The sequence below is a fragment of the Eubalaena glacialis genome, chromosome X, assembly GCF_028564815.1.
Source record: "Eubalaena glacialis isolate mEubGla1 chromosome X, mEubGla1.1.hap2.+ XY, whole genome shotgun sequence".
NCBI classification, from domain to species: domain Eukaryota; kingdom Metazoa; phylum Chordata; class Mammalia; order Artiodactyla; family Balaenidae; genus Eubalaena; species Eubalaena glacialis.
In genome coordinates, this window is record NC_083736.1 from 73,241,021 (window position 1) to 73,253,847 (window position 12,827).

Genomic DNA, 12,827 nt, shown 5'->3' on the forward strand with positions numbered 1-12,827 from the left:
AGAGAAATTCTGATGTTTCTTGAGGTAGGGGTCAAATTTAGGGCCATCAATGGCTTGAGAGGCCGTAAACTTTATACCTCCAGATCCTCCAAGTACCAGGAACTATATATGCTAGAAAAGAACCTTGTAATTGGTGATCTGTTGGTGAGGCAATCTCTAGAGAAGCCAGCAAATTATGAGTGCATTTTACCTCTAATAACTCAGCCAAAATGCCAAGCTTATCTCTGTGCTTTTGGGTTTTTTTAGAGAAAATTTTTTTTTAATTTTTAATTTTTTTATTTTTTGGCCATGCCATGAGGCATTTGGGATCCCCAACCAGGGATAGAACCTGTGCCCCCTGCATTGGAAGCGCAGAGTCTTAACCACTGGACCGCCAGGGAAGTCCCACTCTGTGTGTTTTAAGTCAAACAAACTAAGGCCAGGTATAGACAATGGCTGTGTTTTCTAAGTATATTTCCTACTGATTATATGTCATAGTCAAATATAGGCAGTTCTGTTAGTTACTTTTGGAGCATGCATGGTGGTTTAGAGGATGACAATGGGAAGCCCAACTGAATTTAGTCATGTGAAGCTTTTATTGGATCCCTGGATTGTTTGCTCTTCCAGTCATATTTCATGAAAATCTCATACCCTTCCTCCGAACACAGCACAGATTTACTATTTTTATGGCCATGGGATAGCTAAAATCTGGCCTGCTGTAGGTTCTGAGGGCATCTCTACCTTAATAAATAATGCAAGAGAAATAATGACAAACTGGAACAACAGCCTCCTCCCAAAAGTAAGCAACCTCTTACTGGCAAATAGTTGGCTGGTTTGGGCTATGGAGAAAGCTGCTTGCCCTGAGGCAGATTTAAGTTCTATGCAGTATGAAATAAGTCCTTTTGCTATTTCTGTCTCACAGATCAGCATATCTTCTAACCCACATTAATTGGGATCCAATAAGCCTTGCCGCTTTACTACTCTTTCCAGAAGTCTAGCATTATTGAAGTCAGCTAGCCTGTTTGCCATCAAAGATATTGACCAGTCAGATAATTTTGAATTAATTTCCCCTTTTCTTTCCTTTGTTGGTTGCATATTGCTAATTCTTGTTGCCTTCTTTTATCAAGGACTATGATGCCTTCTTTGAAGCCAGAGAAAATAATGCAGTGTATGCCTTTTTAGGCTTGACAGCCCCACCTGGTTCAAAGGTATGGTTCATTTTTCCCCTTCTTTATAGGCCATTTTATTGCTGCTGGGTTTTTTTAATCAGTAAGATTTCCACTTTATTAAGTACTCAGATTAAGCCAGAGACAGTGCAACATAGCTAAAAAGAAATGTCCCTGCTCCGCATGCACTTAATCCCTAGTAGGGCAGACAGATGTGCATAATTAAATACGTAAAGTATGTGGATAGAAGGTAGGCCGAGTGACTTCCCTGTCAAGCTGCCCAAGGCAGCAAATTTCTCATTGACCCATTCGCAAATAAGTGGTTAACAATTTTAAAGATGCCATTATTCCAGTTGTCATGTATGGTATTACATGGACAGAAAGCATCTTAGTTCATAGTAATCTTCTTGTCAGTATCTATTGTCCTTGTGTGACAGCAAATGCTAGAGTCACCTATTCAAATTAACTAAGAGCATTTGAGTATCAAAACTTGTCACTAAACTGCTGGCTGAATTTGGAGCTTTTCCCCTGCCAACAACAAATTAATTTTTCAAGTGGTGGTGTTCCCAGGGAAGATCATACAAAGAAAAATATAAAAAATTAAGTCGCCTGTTTAAAAAAATGTCTCAAAGCTACGGACTTTAAATATACGTTTGCCTTTTGCCATATTTCTTCTCCACAAAGGCTGGTTTAATAAAAGTGTATGTCCCCTGCTCTATCATTTTACATTTTGCTCTCAGAAGCTAATTTTTGTTAAACAGATTCTTCAAACTCCAGCTCCTTCTTCAGTTTTGAGAGTCTGTGTTATTGTCTGTATTTTCACTAGAGACTGTTTAGAGGCATTGTTGTCTGAGTCACTATGAAATTCTGTTTTCTTGCCAAACTTTCTTTTCCCATGGATAAAATGTCTTATTTTAGGCTTTGTATAATTTAAGTTGTAGGAAATCTTAGGTAAGGCATTTTTCTTCAAACAAGTTAGTAAAACCCAAGTTAAGTCATTGATTTCAGTGCATATTAGAGGAAGTATAAAAGGAAGGATAGTCTGTTTTCTGTGACTGATGACTCTCTTTCCTTCAGTGAAAAGTAGGAGCCATTCATTCATTTATTCATTCAGTAAATATTTACTGAGTGTCAAACATTGACTTGATATTGATGGTAGGGCAAATACGGAGAATACAACATAATCTCTACCTTCAAAGTGTTTATAACCTAGTGAGGGACATGTATATGAATAATTATACAACAAATATGTCTACAAATAATTATGATATAGTATGGTAAATTCTGTATGGTTGGTATGAATAAAGTACAGTAAGCATCCAAAGGAAATAATCATAAATTACTACTAAGGAGTTTGGGGAAGGTTCCACAGAGGAATTGGCATTTGAACTGTTAGGGATTCTAAAACACTGAAGTAACACTAGGCGTCTTTCACAGTGGCTGCAATAGGAACCACTGCATTGGGATGTACCTGCACCCAATGGTATGTTCAGGGAGCAGAGTGTAATGCAGCACGAATCTACTATAGGACATATTAAATAAGGGAGATGCATTAGGAGGTAAGATTGGCTAGGTAGGATGGGGCCAGATTATGAATACTGTGCTAGATACTTTTGGCTTTATTCTCTAGGCATCTAAAAGCCATGGTAGGGAATGAGGGAAGACAATGATGTGATCATCTTTGTATTTTAAGATGTGATTTGATCTATGTCTCAAGAAAATAAATTTGGCAGATGTGTGGATTGTGAAACATTGGAGAAATGAGATATTAGAGATGGGCTGACACATTAGAGGGTACCTTAATAGTCCAGAAAAGCAATGGAGAAGGCCTAAAGTGGGACTGCAGTTACAGAAAGGAAAAGATGGATTTAGGAGACACAGAAAAATCACTTGTGATAGGATTTGGCAATTTATGAGATGTTTATGTATGCAAAGAACTGGGAAGGATTGAAGCTATCTCTGAGGCTTCTAACCTGGGTGATAGGGAAATGAAGCAAAAGTCATGGAGGAAACAGAAAAGTGAGTGATCCAAGGGAGGAGTTAGTCTTGGAAAAGAGAGGGCATGCAGTTTTCTTCTGAGACTGGATAGAATGAAGAGAGAAGGATAAAAATAGAAATTTTAATGTGTGGGGAGGTTAGGGAAGTTCACATTTGAAAATGTCTTATCTTTAGTTTGAGGTAGGAAGAATGATCATCTGCTAGGAGTGATGGGAAATTTGAGAATTGAAAAGATCCATTTGCTGAAAATAAGCTAAAGAGTAGGTGAAGATCATGAATGGAAGGATGGCTGAGCAAGATGAAAGTCCCAGTTGAAGTTAGAGTTGATGAGCCCACAGTGGAGCCAGTCAGCTTGTTTACAGTGGGTTTTTTTTCATCCTTGTTTAACCCTAGAAGTAGGAATAGAGTAAAAGAACAGCAGATGTTATCAAGGATTGAACTAGAGGGCGCTGATAGATCGGGATAAAGAAAAAAGGTCTGGAACTGACAGTGGAGTTGAAGGGTGGATTGGTAATAGGGATATTTTGAATGTTAGTATTTAATAGGTTTTTCCCAAGACTAAAAGTGATAAATTTGATATCAGAAGGATGATTTTTCTATCCTTCAGCTCAGCTTTCAGAGTTTTCCCCTTTAATTTAACAGGACAATAAGTCTTCCAGAAAGAACTGGCTGAAAAGAAAGTATACGCAATAAGAAATACAACTAATTAACCCACATTGGAAAAGTGCATTCATAATAAGAAGAAATGTGATAAAATGAGATACAATATTCATCTGTGAAGTTAACAAAGATAAAACAAAGTGATAATGCTCAGTGCTGAGAAATGTGCATTAAAACATATTCTCTCATATATTACTGGTGATGACATAAATTGGTACTACTGTTTGAAAACCAAAATAGCAAATATATATCAAGGACCTCAAAAATGTTTATAGTTCTTCATCCAGTAATTTTACTGGGTATTAAGGCCTAATGAAATAATTCCTTACATGGAAAAGTCTTTATGGATAAAAAAATAAATCAAAATGCTATTTATAATCTTAAAAAATTTGAAAACAAGTTAAATGTCTAAAAATAGGGTCAACAAAAATGAATTTATCCACTGAGTGAACTCATGCTCTCATTAAAAAATGAGAGTTTGTGAAAAGATACATTATAATGAGCTACAGAATTGTTTTTACTGTGTAATTAACATTCTATTGATAATTACATTTAAAATCTATGTATAGGACCAAAAGAGACTGAAAGGAACCATAGCTAATGATATGAATGTTTTCCTTTTTTCTCCATTTCTTTATTTTCCAAATAATTAGAATACATTCTCTTTACATTTAAAAATTATTGAAAGCCAGTGCACTGGAAAGCTTGATATTTAAAAGTACCCAATGGCAAATATTTCCATAAGGCAAGGAATCCTCTGTAAGACAAATCATTTTTTTTAATTCTTTTGTATATTAGATGCAGTTAAACATGGTATATAAATATTTGCTCTTTACTCTTCTATTAATACAGAAGATAATTTCATAGCACTAGCATTTCTTACATTGCAGTATAGTTGATAGTTTTGATATGGAATAAAATAACTGATATATTTTTACTAAAAAATAAAAATCCAGTGATGTTCATGTTGAGAGGAATACCACTCCTCTGGAAAAGCCGTGTTCACTAGTAGGTGAGGGTATAGAACATGCTGGTTAAAGAAGTGTTCTCATTGGCTTTGGTTAAACCACCTAGCTCTAGGGAGGGGCCATGAAAATCTGCTTCTGCTGTGAGATTTGAAGCATTCCTATTTCCACTAAGCCCATCCCATTTTATTGCATCTCCAAGAGAAACTGTATGTTAATAACACTTAGCTGTGGTGTTGGTCTTAGTGACTAGGCAGAAAGTGGAAAGGAAAACGGCAGGAAAGAAGTCTGGATACCTGCAATGGACTAAGCATTGAGCTACACAGTTCACATTCATCTCATTTTATCTTTACTCCATCCTTATGAGCTAGGTGTCCTCAATACCATTTTACAGAGGAGGAAACTGATGCTTAGATAATTTAAGTAATTTGTCCAAGGCTACATAATAATTGAGTAGCAGATTTGGAATTTGAACCCGGGATTATCTAACTCAAAACCAATGCATTTATAGAATGATGTATATAGTGGGAGTAGAGGGCGAGAACATATCATATGCCTGTTTCTAAAGCTCTCTGGTTGATTAAATAACTCATGATACTATAAATACTGGCTACTTACTTTTAGATAATAATAAAGCTTGTAGCACAATTTACATATTTGATGAATAAAACATAATTAGAAAAGTAAATAATTTAAATATGATGTATTCTTAAAGACAAATTACAAAGAAGTTTGAATTGCCTTTTGTTTTGGATTTTTGTGCTAGTAATTTCTTCCATTAAAAAGGATAAGTGAGAGCTAAGGAATTTATGACAAATTACAGCAAAGATTGATAAGTGTGACTTTAGGGAACTAAGCTGTCTCCAAAATACTAGTTACTCAGAGGCATTACGTGCTCATAAGAAGAAAGACTTCACATTAGCACATATTCACATTTTTATACCACTGCTTCCCCACCTATATATACTATGCCACTGCGGGGTTTTATTTATTTTTATTTTTTATATTAATTAATTAATTTATTTATTTATTTTTGGCTGCGTTGGGTCTTCGTTTTGGTGCACGGGCTTCTCACTGAGGTGGCTTCTCTGATTGCGGAGCACGGGCTCTAGGCGTGCGGGCTTCAGTAGATGTGGCATGTGGGCTCAGTAGTTGTGGCTCGCGGGCTCCAGAGCACAGGCTCAGTAGTTGTTGTGCACGGGCTTAGTTGCTCCGTGGCATGTGGGATCTTCCTGGACCAGGACTCAGACCCGTGTTCCCTGCATTAGCAGGCGGATTCTTAACCACTGCGCCACCAGGGACGCCCCATTGAGGGGTTTTAGTATAAAATTCATTGTGCTGTGTGAGGAAATTTTTGGAAGCTTGTTCTATAAAATGAAACAAAATACATAATGTGGGTCTAAGATATATTCATTAAGACAGCCAAACACCATGTTAGAAATTTCAAAAGAGCTTAGGGACGTTTGTTTTTGTTTTTTGACTAAGAGTTTTGGAAGGTGAGTCAGTAGTGTATTACATATGTTTTGTTAAGGATGTATTAAGAATGAATTACACTGTCCTCTGGTTTCCTTCTTTCTATCATTTCTACCTCTCTTTTTTTTGGTAAAAATATAGCATCTTTTTTTTGTTTGTTTTTTCCCCTTCTTCTGGGGTTAGCATCAGAGGCTCATTTTGGAATATGCAGCTGCTGTCACTCCTCCTGAGACTGTCAAGTACTCAATTAGTGACAGATGTTTAGAGTGACATTGTCTAGCATACATGATTTCTACAGCTCAAGTCTGAGGTTTCTTTCACCAGAGTCACTCTTGCCACCCATCCTTATTTCCAGAAACTTTCCTTGAAGTGTATTTTGTGTCGAGTACTATGTTAAGTGCCAGAGCACAACTGTAGGTCAGAGTTCCTATGCTAGAAGTACTCACCATCCACAGGAATAGAAAGACAACCTTACCTCTTCGAGCCTACTGCCATGAAATTTAAAAGCAACAATATTTTAGCAAATAACACATTTTCTAGGTAGCTTAATCCTTAAACAAAACTCACGTGACTGTAAACTGTAGGTGACAATGTTTTTGAACACTCAATTTTTGTGAAAAATCATTCAAAATGGAACTTAGCTACTTTTAAATAAAATGTCAACTATAATTGTAAATCACTTGCTTTTATGGAATTATAGACAGTCCTCTATGACATCTGTTTCTAGGCAGAAGTTTCTATTTTTTAATTTTTCTATTAAGAATTTTTAAGCAGTCTTTTCTGGGGGCTATTTTTCTGATTTTGAATATTCTTAGCAATTTGAGGTAATATAGTCTAACCAAAATACACATGGATGCCTGCTTTGTGATATTTAAATCTGTTTTGTTTGTTTTTCATTTCAGGAAGCAGAAGCTCAGGCAAAGCAGCAAGCATGAACCTTAAACATTCTGCCTTAAGCATCCTGACAAAGGAGTCTCCACTGCTTTTTATAAAATAGCAAAATTATCTTGGCTTCAAAAGAAATAGGCTTAATGTTAAAATAATAGATAGTTGTTGTTTTCACATGCAAACAATCAAAATGAATACATAATTAAAATGTGAACATTATGATGAGGAGAATGGGAGATGAACTTAAAATTTTAAGTAGGTGTCATGCAATAGTATTGTTGTCTGCTAAGGCATTTTATGTACTTCAGTGATTTTAAAAAGCAAACACCTGTTCCCTTTTTTGATATTATTATTGCAGCTTAAGTATATCTGTAGCTCTACATTGAGTAACTTTAAAAGATGAGCGAGAAAGAAAGAATCTGTCTCTTGTTCCCAAATTGCCTCAATTTTAGTGAACAAAAATATGTACCTTTTTGATGTGAAATTATTGTGATTAAAAACTAGTTGCAGATAATGTTTATGATATGTCAGACATTGTAATTTCTGATGGTAATTATAACATTTCCATTCTTTTGTAGTTAAAACTTCTATGTACTGAACCACAGGTTTTCTAGGCTTCTAAATGTAGCCTTTCATTGCATGTTTCAGTGATCAGCACAGATGACCTCCCACCAAAATAAAGATGTATTCAGTTGACAAATTTCTTGCTTAACTACACAGCTATGATGCAGTCATGTTACTAAGTTGCTTGCCCCAGTGAAATATGCATATGTATGTTATGGAAGTGGGATGGCAAATAAGTTAGAAATGGCATCCTTTTGCAAAGAGCTCAGACTTTTAATTAAATATTTTAAAATAGGTTGGAACTCATTTTTCCCCTTTTAAAACAACTTGTGATCACGAATGCCACTATCTCTCAGATATTTGACCTTTTTGTTTCAGCTTAGACATATATTTTATGAGTACATTAATCTAAGCAGAGAAAATCTTTTCTATGCCTCTATTCCAGTGAATAGCATAAGTATCAGATAAAAGGATCAATTTAAAAAATGTTAATTTTGAAAACTTCTAAGAAGACAGGAAACATTATGGCCTAAATCACCCAGAAGACACATATATTGTACTTTAGTTCCACATTACTATTGTACTTTAGTTTCACATTACTAAAAGAAAACACCTTTTACTTTAAATTACTTTATTATATCATTTGATGTATGCAAGTCTGTGCTCTTTGCCAAAATCAACATACAATGAAGACATGGCTTTGTTTACTGAGATTCAAACATAATGCAATGCTTTAAAATAAACTCAGTACTGTCAGAAACATAATTTTTGTGTTTGTGTTCGTGGAGTTTCTAAATAGTGTAATAATAATTTTAGATGGGTAATATATTTTTTAGATGGTGGGGAAGGAGAAAAGAGAAAATAATAGAAAGAAAACAATTTGAATAAACTTTCTAAATTTCCTATTTAGGACTCTGAATTTTGCAATACACACTAGAGTCAAACAACTACTCCATTGTTTTGTGTACAAAAATATGCTATGGAGAACTCTAAAGTAAACAAGGTATTTTGTAATAAATTCTGGAAAATGCTAAAACATTTTTCAATATTTTCTCCTGAGCTTTATCAAATGCAGATGATGATACTTGCAATATTTTATGTGGGCATTTTTACTTTTAGTATCAAATAAGTTAACACTGTCAAAAATAGACATTCTTTAACTAGATGACATTTTTGAGATGTGTATATCTACTAGACTATACCTTACAATTAACATATATGTATATTTAAAGTAAAATGTTTTATTGAGTCTTGCCAAATTGAAATCTTTCTTTTTGTCAGCTGAGTACTATATGTCCTGTAGATACAAGAAAAACAAGTGAAATTCTGAATATTAGGGAGCTGCCTTCAAGGCTATGCTGAGGCCCCCCCCCTTTTTAAATTTTTATTTTATTTATTCATTTTTTGTGTGTGTTGGGTCTTCGTTGCTGCACATGGGCTTTCTCTAGTTGCGGCGAGCGGGGGCTACTCTTTGTTGCGGTGCACGGGCTTCTCATTGCAGTGGCTTCTCTTGTTGCAGAGCACGGGCTCTAGGTACGTGGGCTTCAGTAGTTGTGGCTCATGGGCTCTAGAGCGCAGGCTCAGTAGTTGTGGCCCGTGGGCTTAGTTGCTCCACAGCATGTGGGATCTTCCCGGACCAGGGATCGAACCTGTGTCCCCTGCATTGGCAGGTAGATTGTTATCCACTGTGCCACCAGGGAAGCCCCTGAGGCCTCTTTTAAGAAGGACTAAAGATGTCGCACTGTCCTAAAGACACACTAAACTCCAAGAGATAGTAGGAAGCTGCAATAACTAAGCCAGTGAAACCAGTACACAAGCCTGAAAGCAAAGCAGAGGGAAGGTGGGGTTTGGGTCTCTGGTATTCCATGAGCAACAGAGCCCCTGCTTTCCTAGATTGCTCTTGATTCAACTTTCTGAGGTTGGGAGTGTGTACTCATTTTCTGAGATACCTACTCCCCAAAGTCTCCACCTCCATTGGTGTGCTGGTCTGCTCTGTTCCCTCCAATTCCCAAGCAGCACACTAAGCAGGGTAGTAGCATGGTTCCCCAATGTTAAAGCTCTCTTGGTTTCTAGAACCAAGAAACAAGAAGGTTTAGAAACAGCTTCATTAGTAGTAGTAGTAGTAGTAGTATTTAGGGAACAATATATAACCATCTACTTGTCTGTATGAAATTAAACCAATATAGATACAGATGTGTGTGTGTGTGTGTATATATATATATGTATATGTGTATATATATATGTATATGTGTATATATATATGTATATGTGTGTATATATATATATATATATATATATATATATATATATATATATTCACACAGCACCATCTACTGTGACTCTTGGGGTATGTTAGGGAGTTAAGCAGGATTGCAAAATTCTTTTTGCTCTACTAAGGTTTTCCAGAAATGCCTATAAGGGAAGAGGTATTGGGAAGCAGTGAGAAGAATTCCTAACTTCCTCCTGACAGGCAGGAACCCCAGGATTGAATGGAATTCCTTGTATCACGTGACTATTCTAGCTGGTGTGGGAAATGCCTGCATTTCCTAATGGCTCATTCAAGTTTCCAGATTATGGAACCTAATGGTGATCATGCAAGAGGTATCTGGAGAACGGGAGCAGGCATCTTACTCTGCTAGGAAGCCTTTTAAATTAAGATCATTTTCAGCATAAGATGACAGACCACTAAGCGTTTCTTCCATCCCACCTCTGTCACCTGTACTAGAAGAAGAGCTCTTCAGTCCCCTTCTTATGACACCCCATAACCTTTATGCTTCATTTTTTTAAACCACTATATGAAATATAAAGGGGATTCCTCTGGACAAAAAAAAGGATCTAAAAACCCTGCAATTGAGGGGCCTTATATGCAAAGGGATAAATTTTATTACCCCAAGGGAGAGGACTGTATAAATACAGAGGGGTTTTATATGCATATTAACCTTATTTATCATTTTGGGTCTCTTTATTTCTTCCTGTGGAATTAAGTTAACATCTGGTGTCATTTCTTTTTTTTTTTTTTTTTTTTTTTTTTTTAAACATCTTTATTGAAGTATAATTGCTTTACAACGGTGTGCTAGCCTCTGCTTTACAACAAAGTGAATCAGTTACACATATACATATGTTGCCATATCTCTTCCCTCTTGCATCTCCCTCCCTCCCACCCTCCCTATCCCACCCCTCTAGGTGGTCACAAAGCACCGAGCTGATCTCCCTGTGCTATGCGGCTGCTTCCCACTAGTTATCTATTTTACATTTGGTAGTGTATATATGTCCATGACACTCTCTCACCCTGTCACATCTCACCCCTCCCCCTCCCCATATCCTCAAGTCCATTCTCTAGTAGGTCTGTGTCTTTATTCCCATCTTGCCACTAGGTTCTTCATGACCTCTTTTTTTTTTTTTTTTCCCTTAGATTCCATATATATGTGTTAGCATACTGTATTTGTTTTTCTCTTTCTGACTTACTTCACTCTGTATGACAGACTCTAACTCCATCCACCTCATTACAAACACCTCCATTTCATTTCTTTTTATGGCTGAGTAATATTCCATTGTATATATGTGCCACATCTTCTTTATCCATTCATCCGATGATGGACACCTAGGTTGCTTCCATGTCCTGGCTATTGTAAACAGAGCTGCAATGAATATTTTGGTACATGACTCTTTCTGAATTATGGTTTTCTCAGGGTATATGCCCAGTAGTGGGATTGCTGGGTCATATGGTAGTTCTATTTTTAGTTTTTTAAGGAACCTCCATACTGTTCTCCATAGTGGCTGTATCAATTTACATTCCCACCAACAGTGCAAGAGTGTTCCCTTTTCTCCACACCCTCTCCAGCATTTATTGTTTCTAGATTTTTTGATGATGGCCATTCTGACCGGTGTGAGATGATACCTCATTGTAGTTTTGATTTGCATTTCTCTAATGATTAATGATGTTGAGCATTCTTTCATGTGTCTGTTGGCAATCTGTATCTCTTCTTTGGAGAAATGTCTATTTAGGTCTTCTGCCCATTTTTGGATTGGGTTGTTTGTTTTTTTGTTATTGAGCTGCATGAGCTGCTTGTAAATCTTGGAGATTAATCCTTTGTCCGTTGCTTCATTTGCAAATATTTTCTCCCATTCTGAGGGTTGTCTTTTGGTCTTGTTTATGGTTTCCTTTGCTGTGCAAAAGCTTTTAAGTTTCATTAGGTCCCATTTGTTTATTTGTGTTTTTATTTCCATTTCTCTAGGACCTGGGTCAAAAAGGATCTTGCTGTGACTTATGTCATACAGTGTTCTGCCTATGTTTTCCTCTAAGAGTTTGATAGTGTCTGGCCTTACACTTAGGTCTTTAATCCATTTTGAGTTTATTTTTGTGTATGGTGTTAGGGAGTGTTCTAATTTCATACTTTTACATGTACTTGTCCAATTTTCCCAGCACCACTTATTGAAGAGGCTGTCTTTTCTCCACTGTATATGCTTGCCTCCTTTATCAAAGATAAGGTGACCATATGTGCGTGGGCTTATCTCTGGGCTTTCTATCCTGTTCCATTGATCTATATTTCTGTTTTTGTGCCAGTACCAAACTGTCTTGATTACTGTAGCTTTGTAATATAGTCTGAAGTCAGGGAGCCTAATTCCTCCAGCTCCATTTTTCGTTCTCAAGATTGCTTTGGCTATTCGGGGTCTTTTGTGTTTCCATACAAATTGTGAAATTTTTTGTTCTAGTTCTGTGAAAAATGCCAGTGGTAGTTTAATAGGGATTGCATTGAATCTGTAGATTGCTTTGGGTAGCAGAGTCATTTTCACAATGTTTATTCTTCCAATCCAAGAACATGGTATATCTCTCCATCTATTTGTATCATCTTTAATTTCTTTCATCAGTGTCCTATAATTTTCTGCATACAGGTCTTTTGTCTCCTTAGGTAGGTTTATTCCTAGGTATTTTATTCTTTTTGTTGCAATGGTAAACGGGAGTGTTTTCTTAATTTCACTTTCAGATTTTTCATCATTAGTATACAGGAATGCAAGAGATTTCTGTGCATTAATTTTGTATCCTGCTACTTTACCAAATTCATTGATTAGCTCTAGTAGTTTTCTGGTAGCATCTTTTGGATTCTCTATGTATAGTATCATGTCATCTGCAAAC

General features: G+C 36.3%; 1 protein-coding gene across 1 annotated transcript in view; it reads left to right on the forward strand.

Annotated features, from left to right (window-relative positions):
* The window catches only part of SH3BGRL (SH3 domain binding glutamate rich protein like), an 80,534-nt gene extending 72,076 nt beyond the window's left edge, over window positions 1-8,458 (forward strand). The window contains exons 3-4 of the mRNA XM_061178490.1: window positions 1,107-1,187; window positions 7,144-8,458. Of these exons, the coding sequence (XP_061034473.1) occupies window positions 1,107-1,187; window positions 7,144-7,176 (114 nt within the window). The 3' untranslated portion in view covers window positions 7,177-8,458. The remainder of the gene's footprint in view (window positions 1-1,106; window positions 1,188-7,143) is intronic.
* Window positions 8,459-12,827: the final 4,369 nt, after the last annotated feature.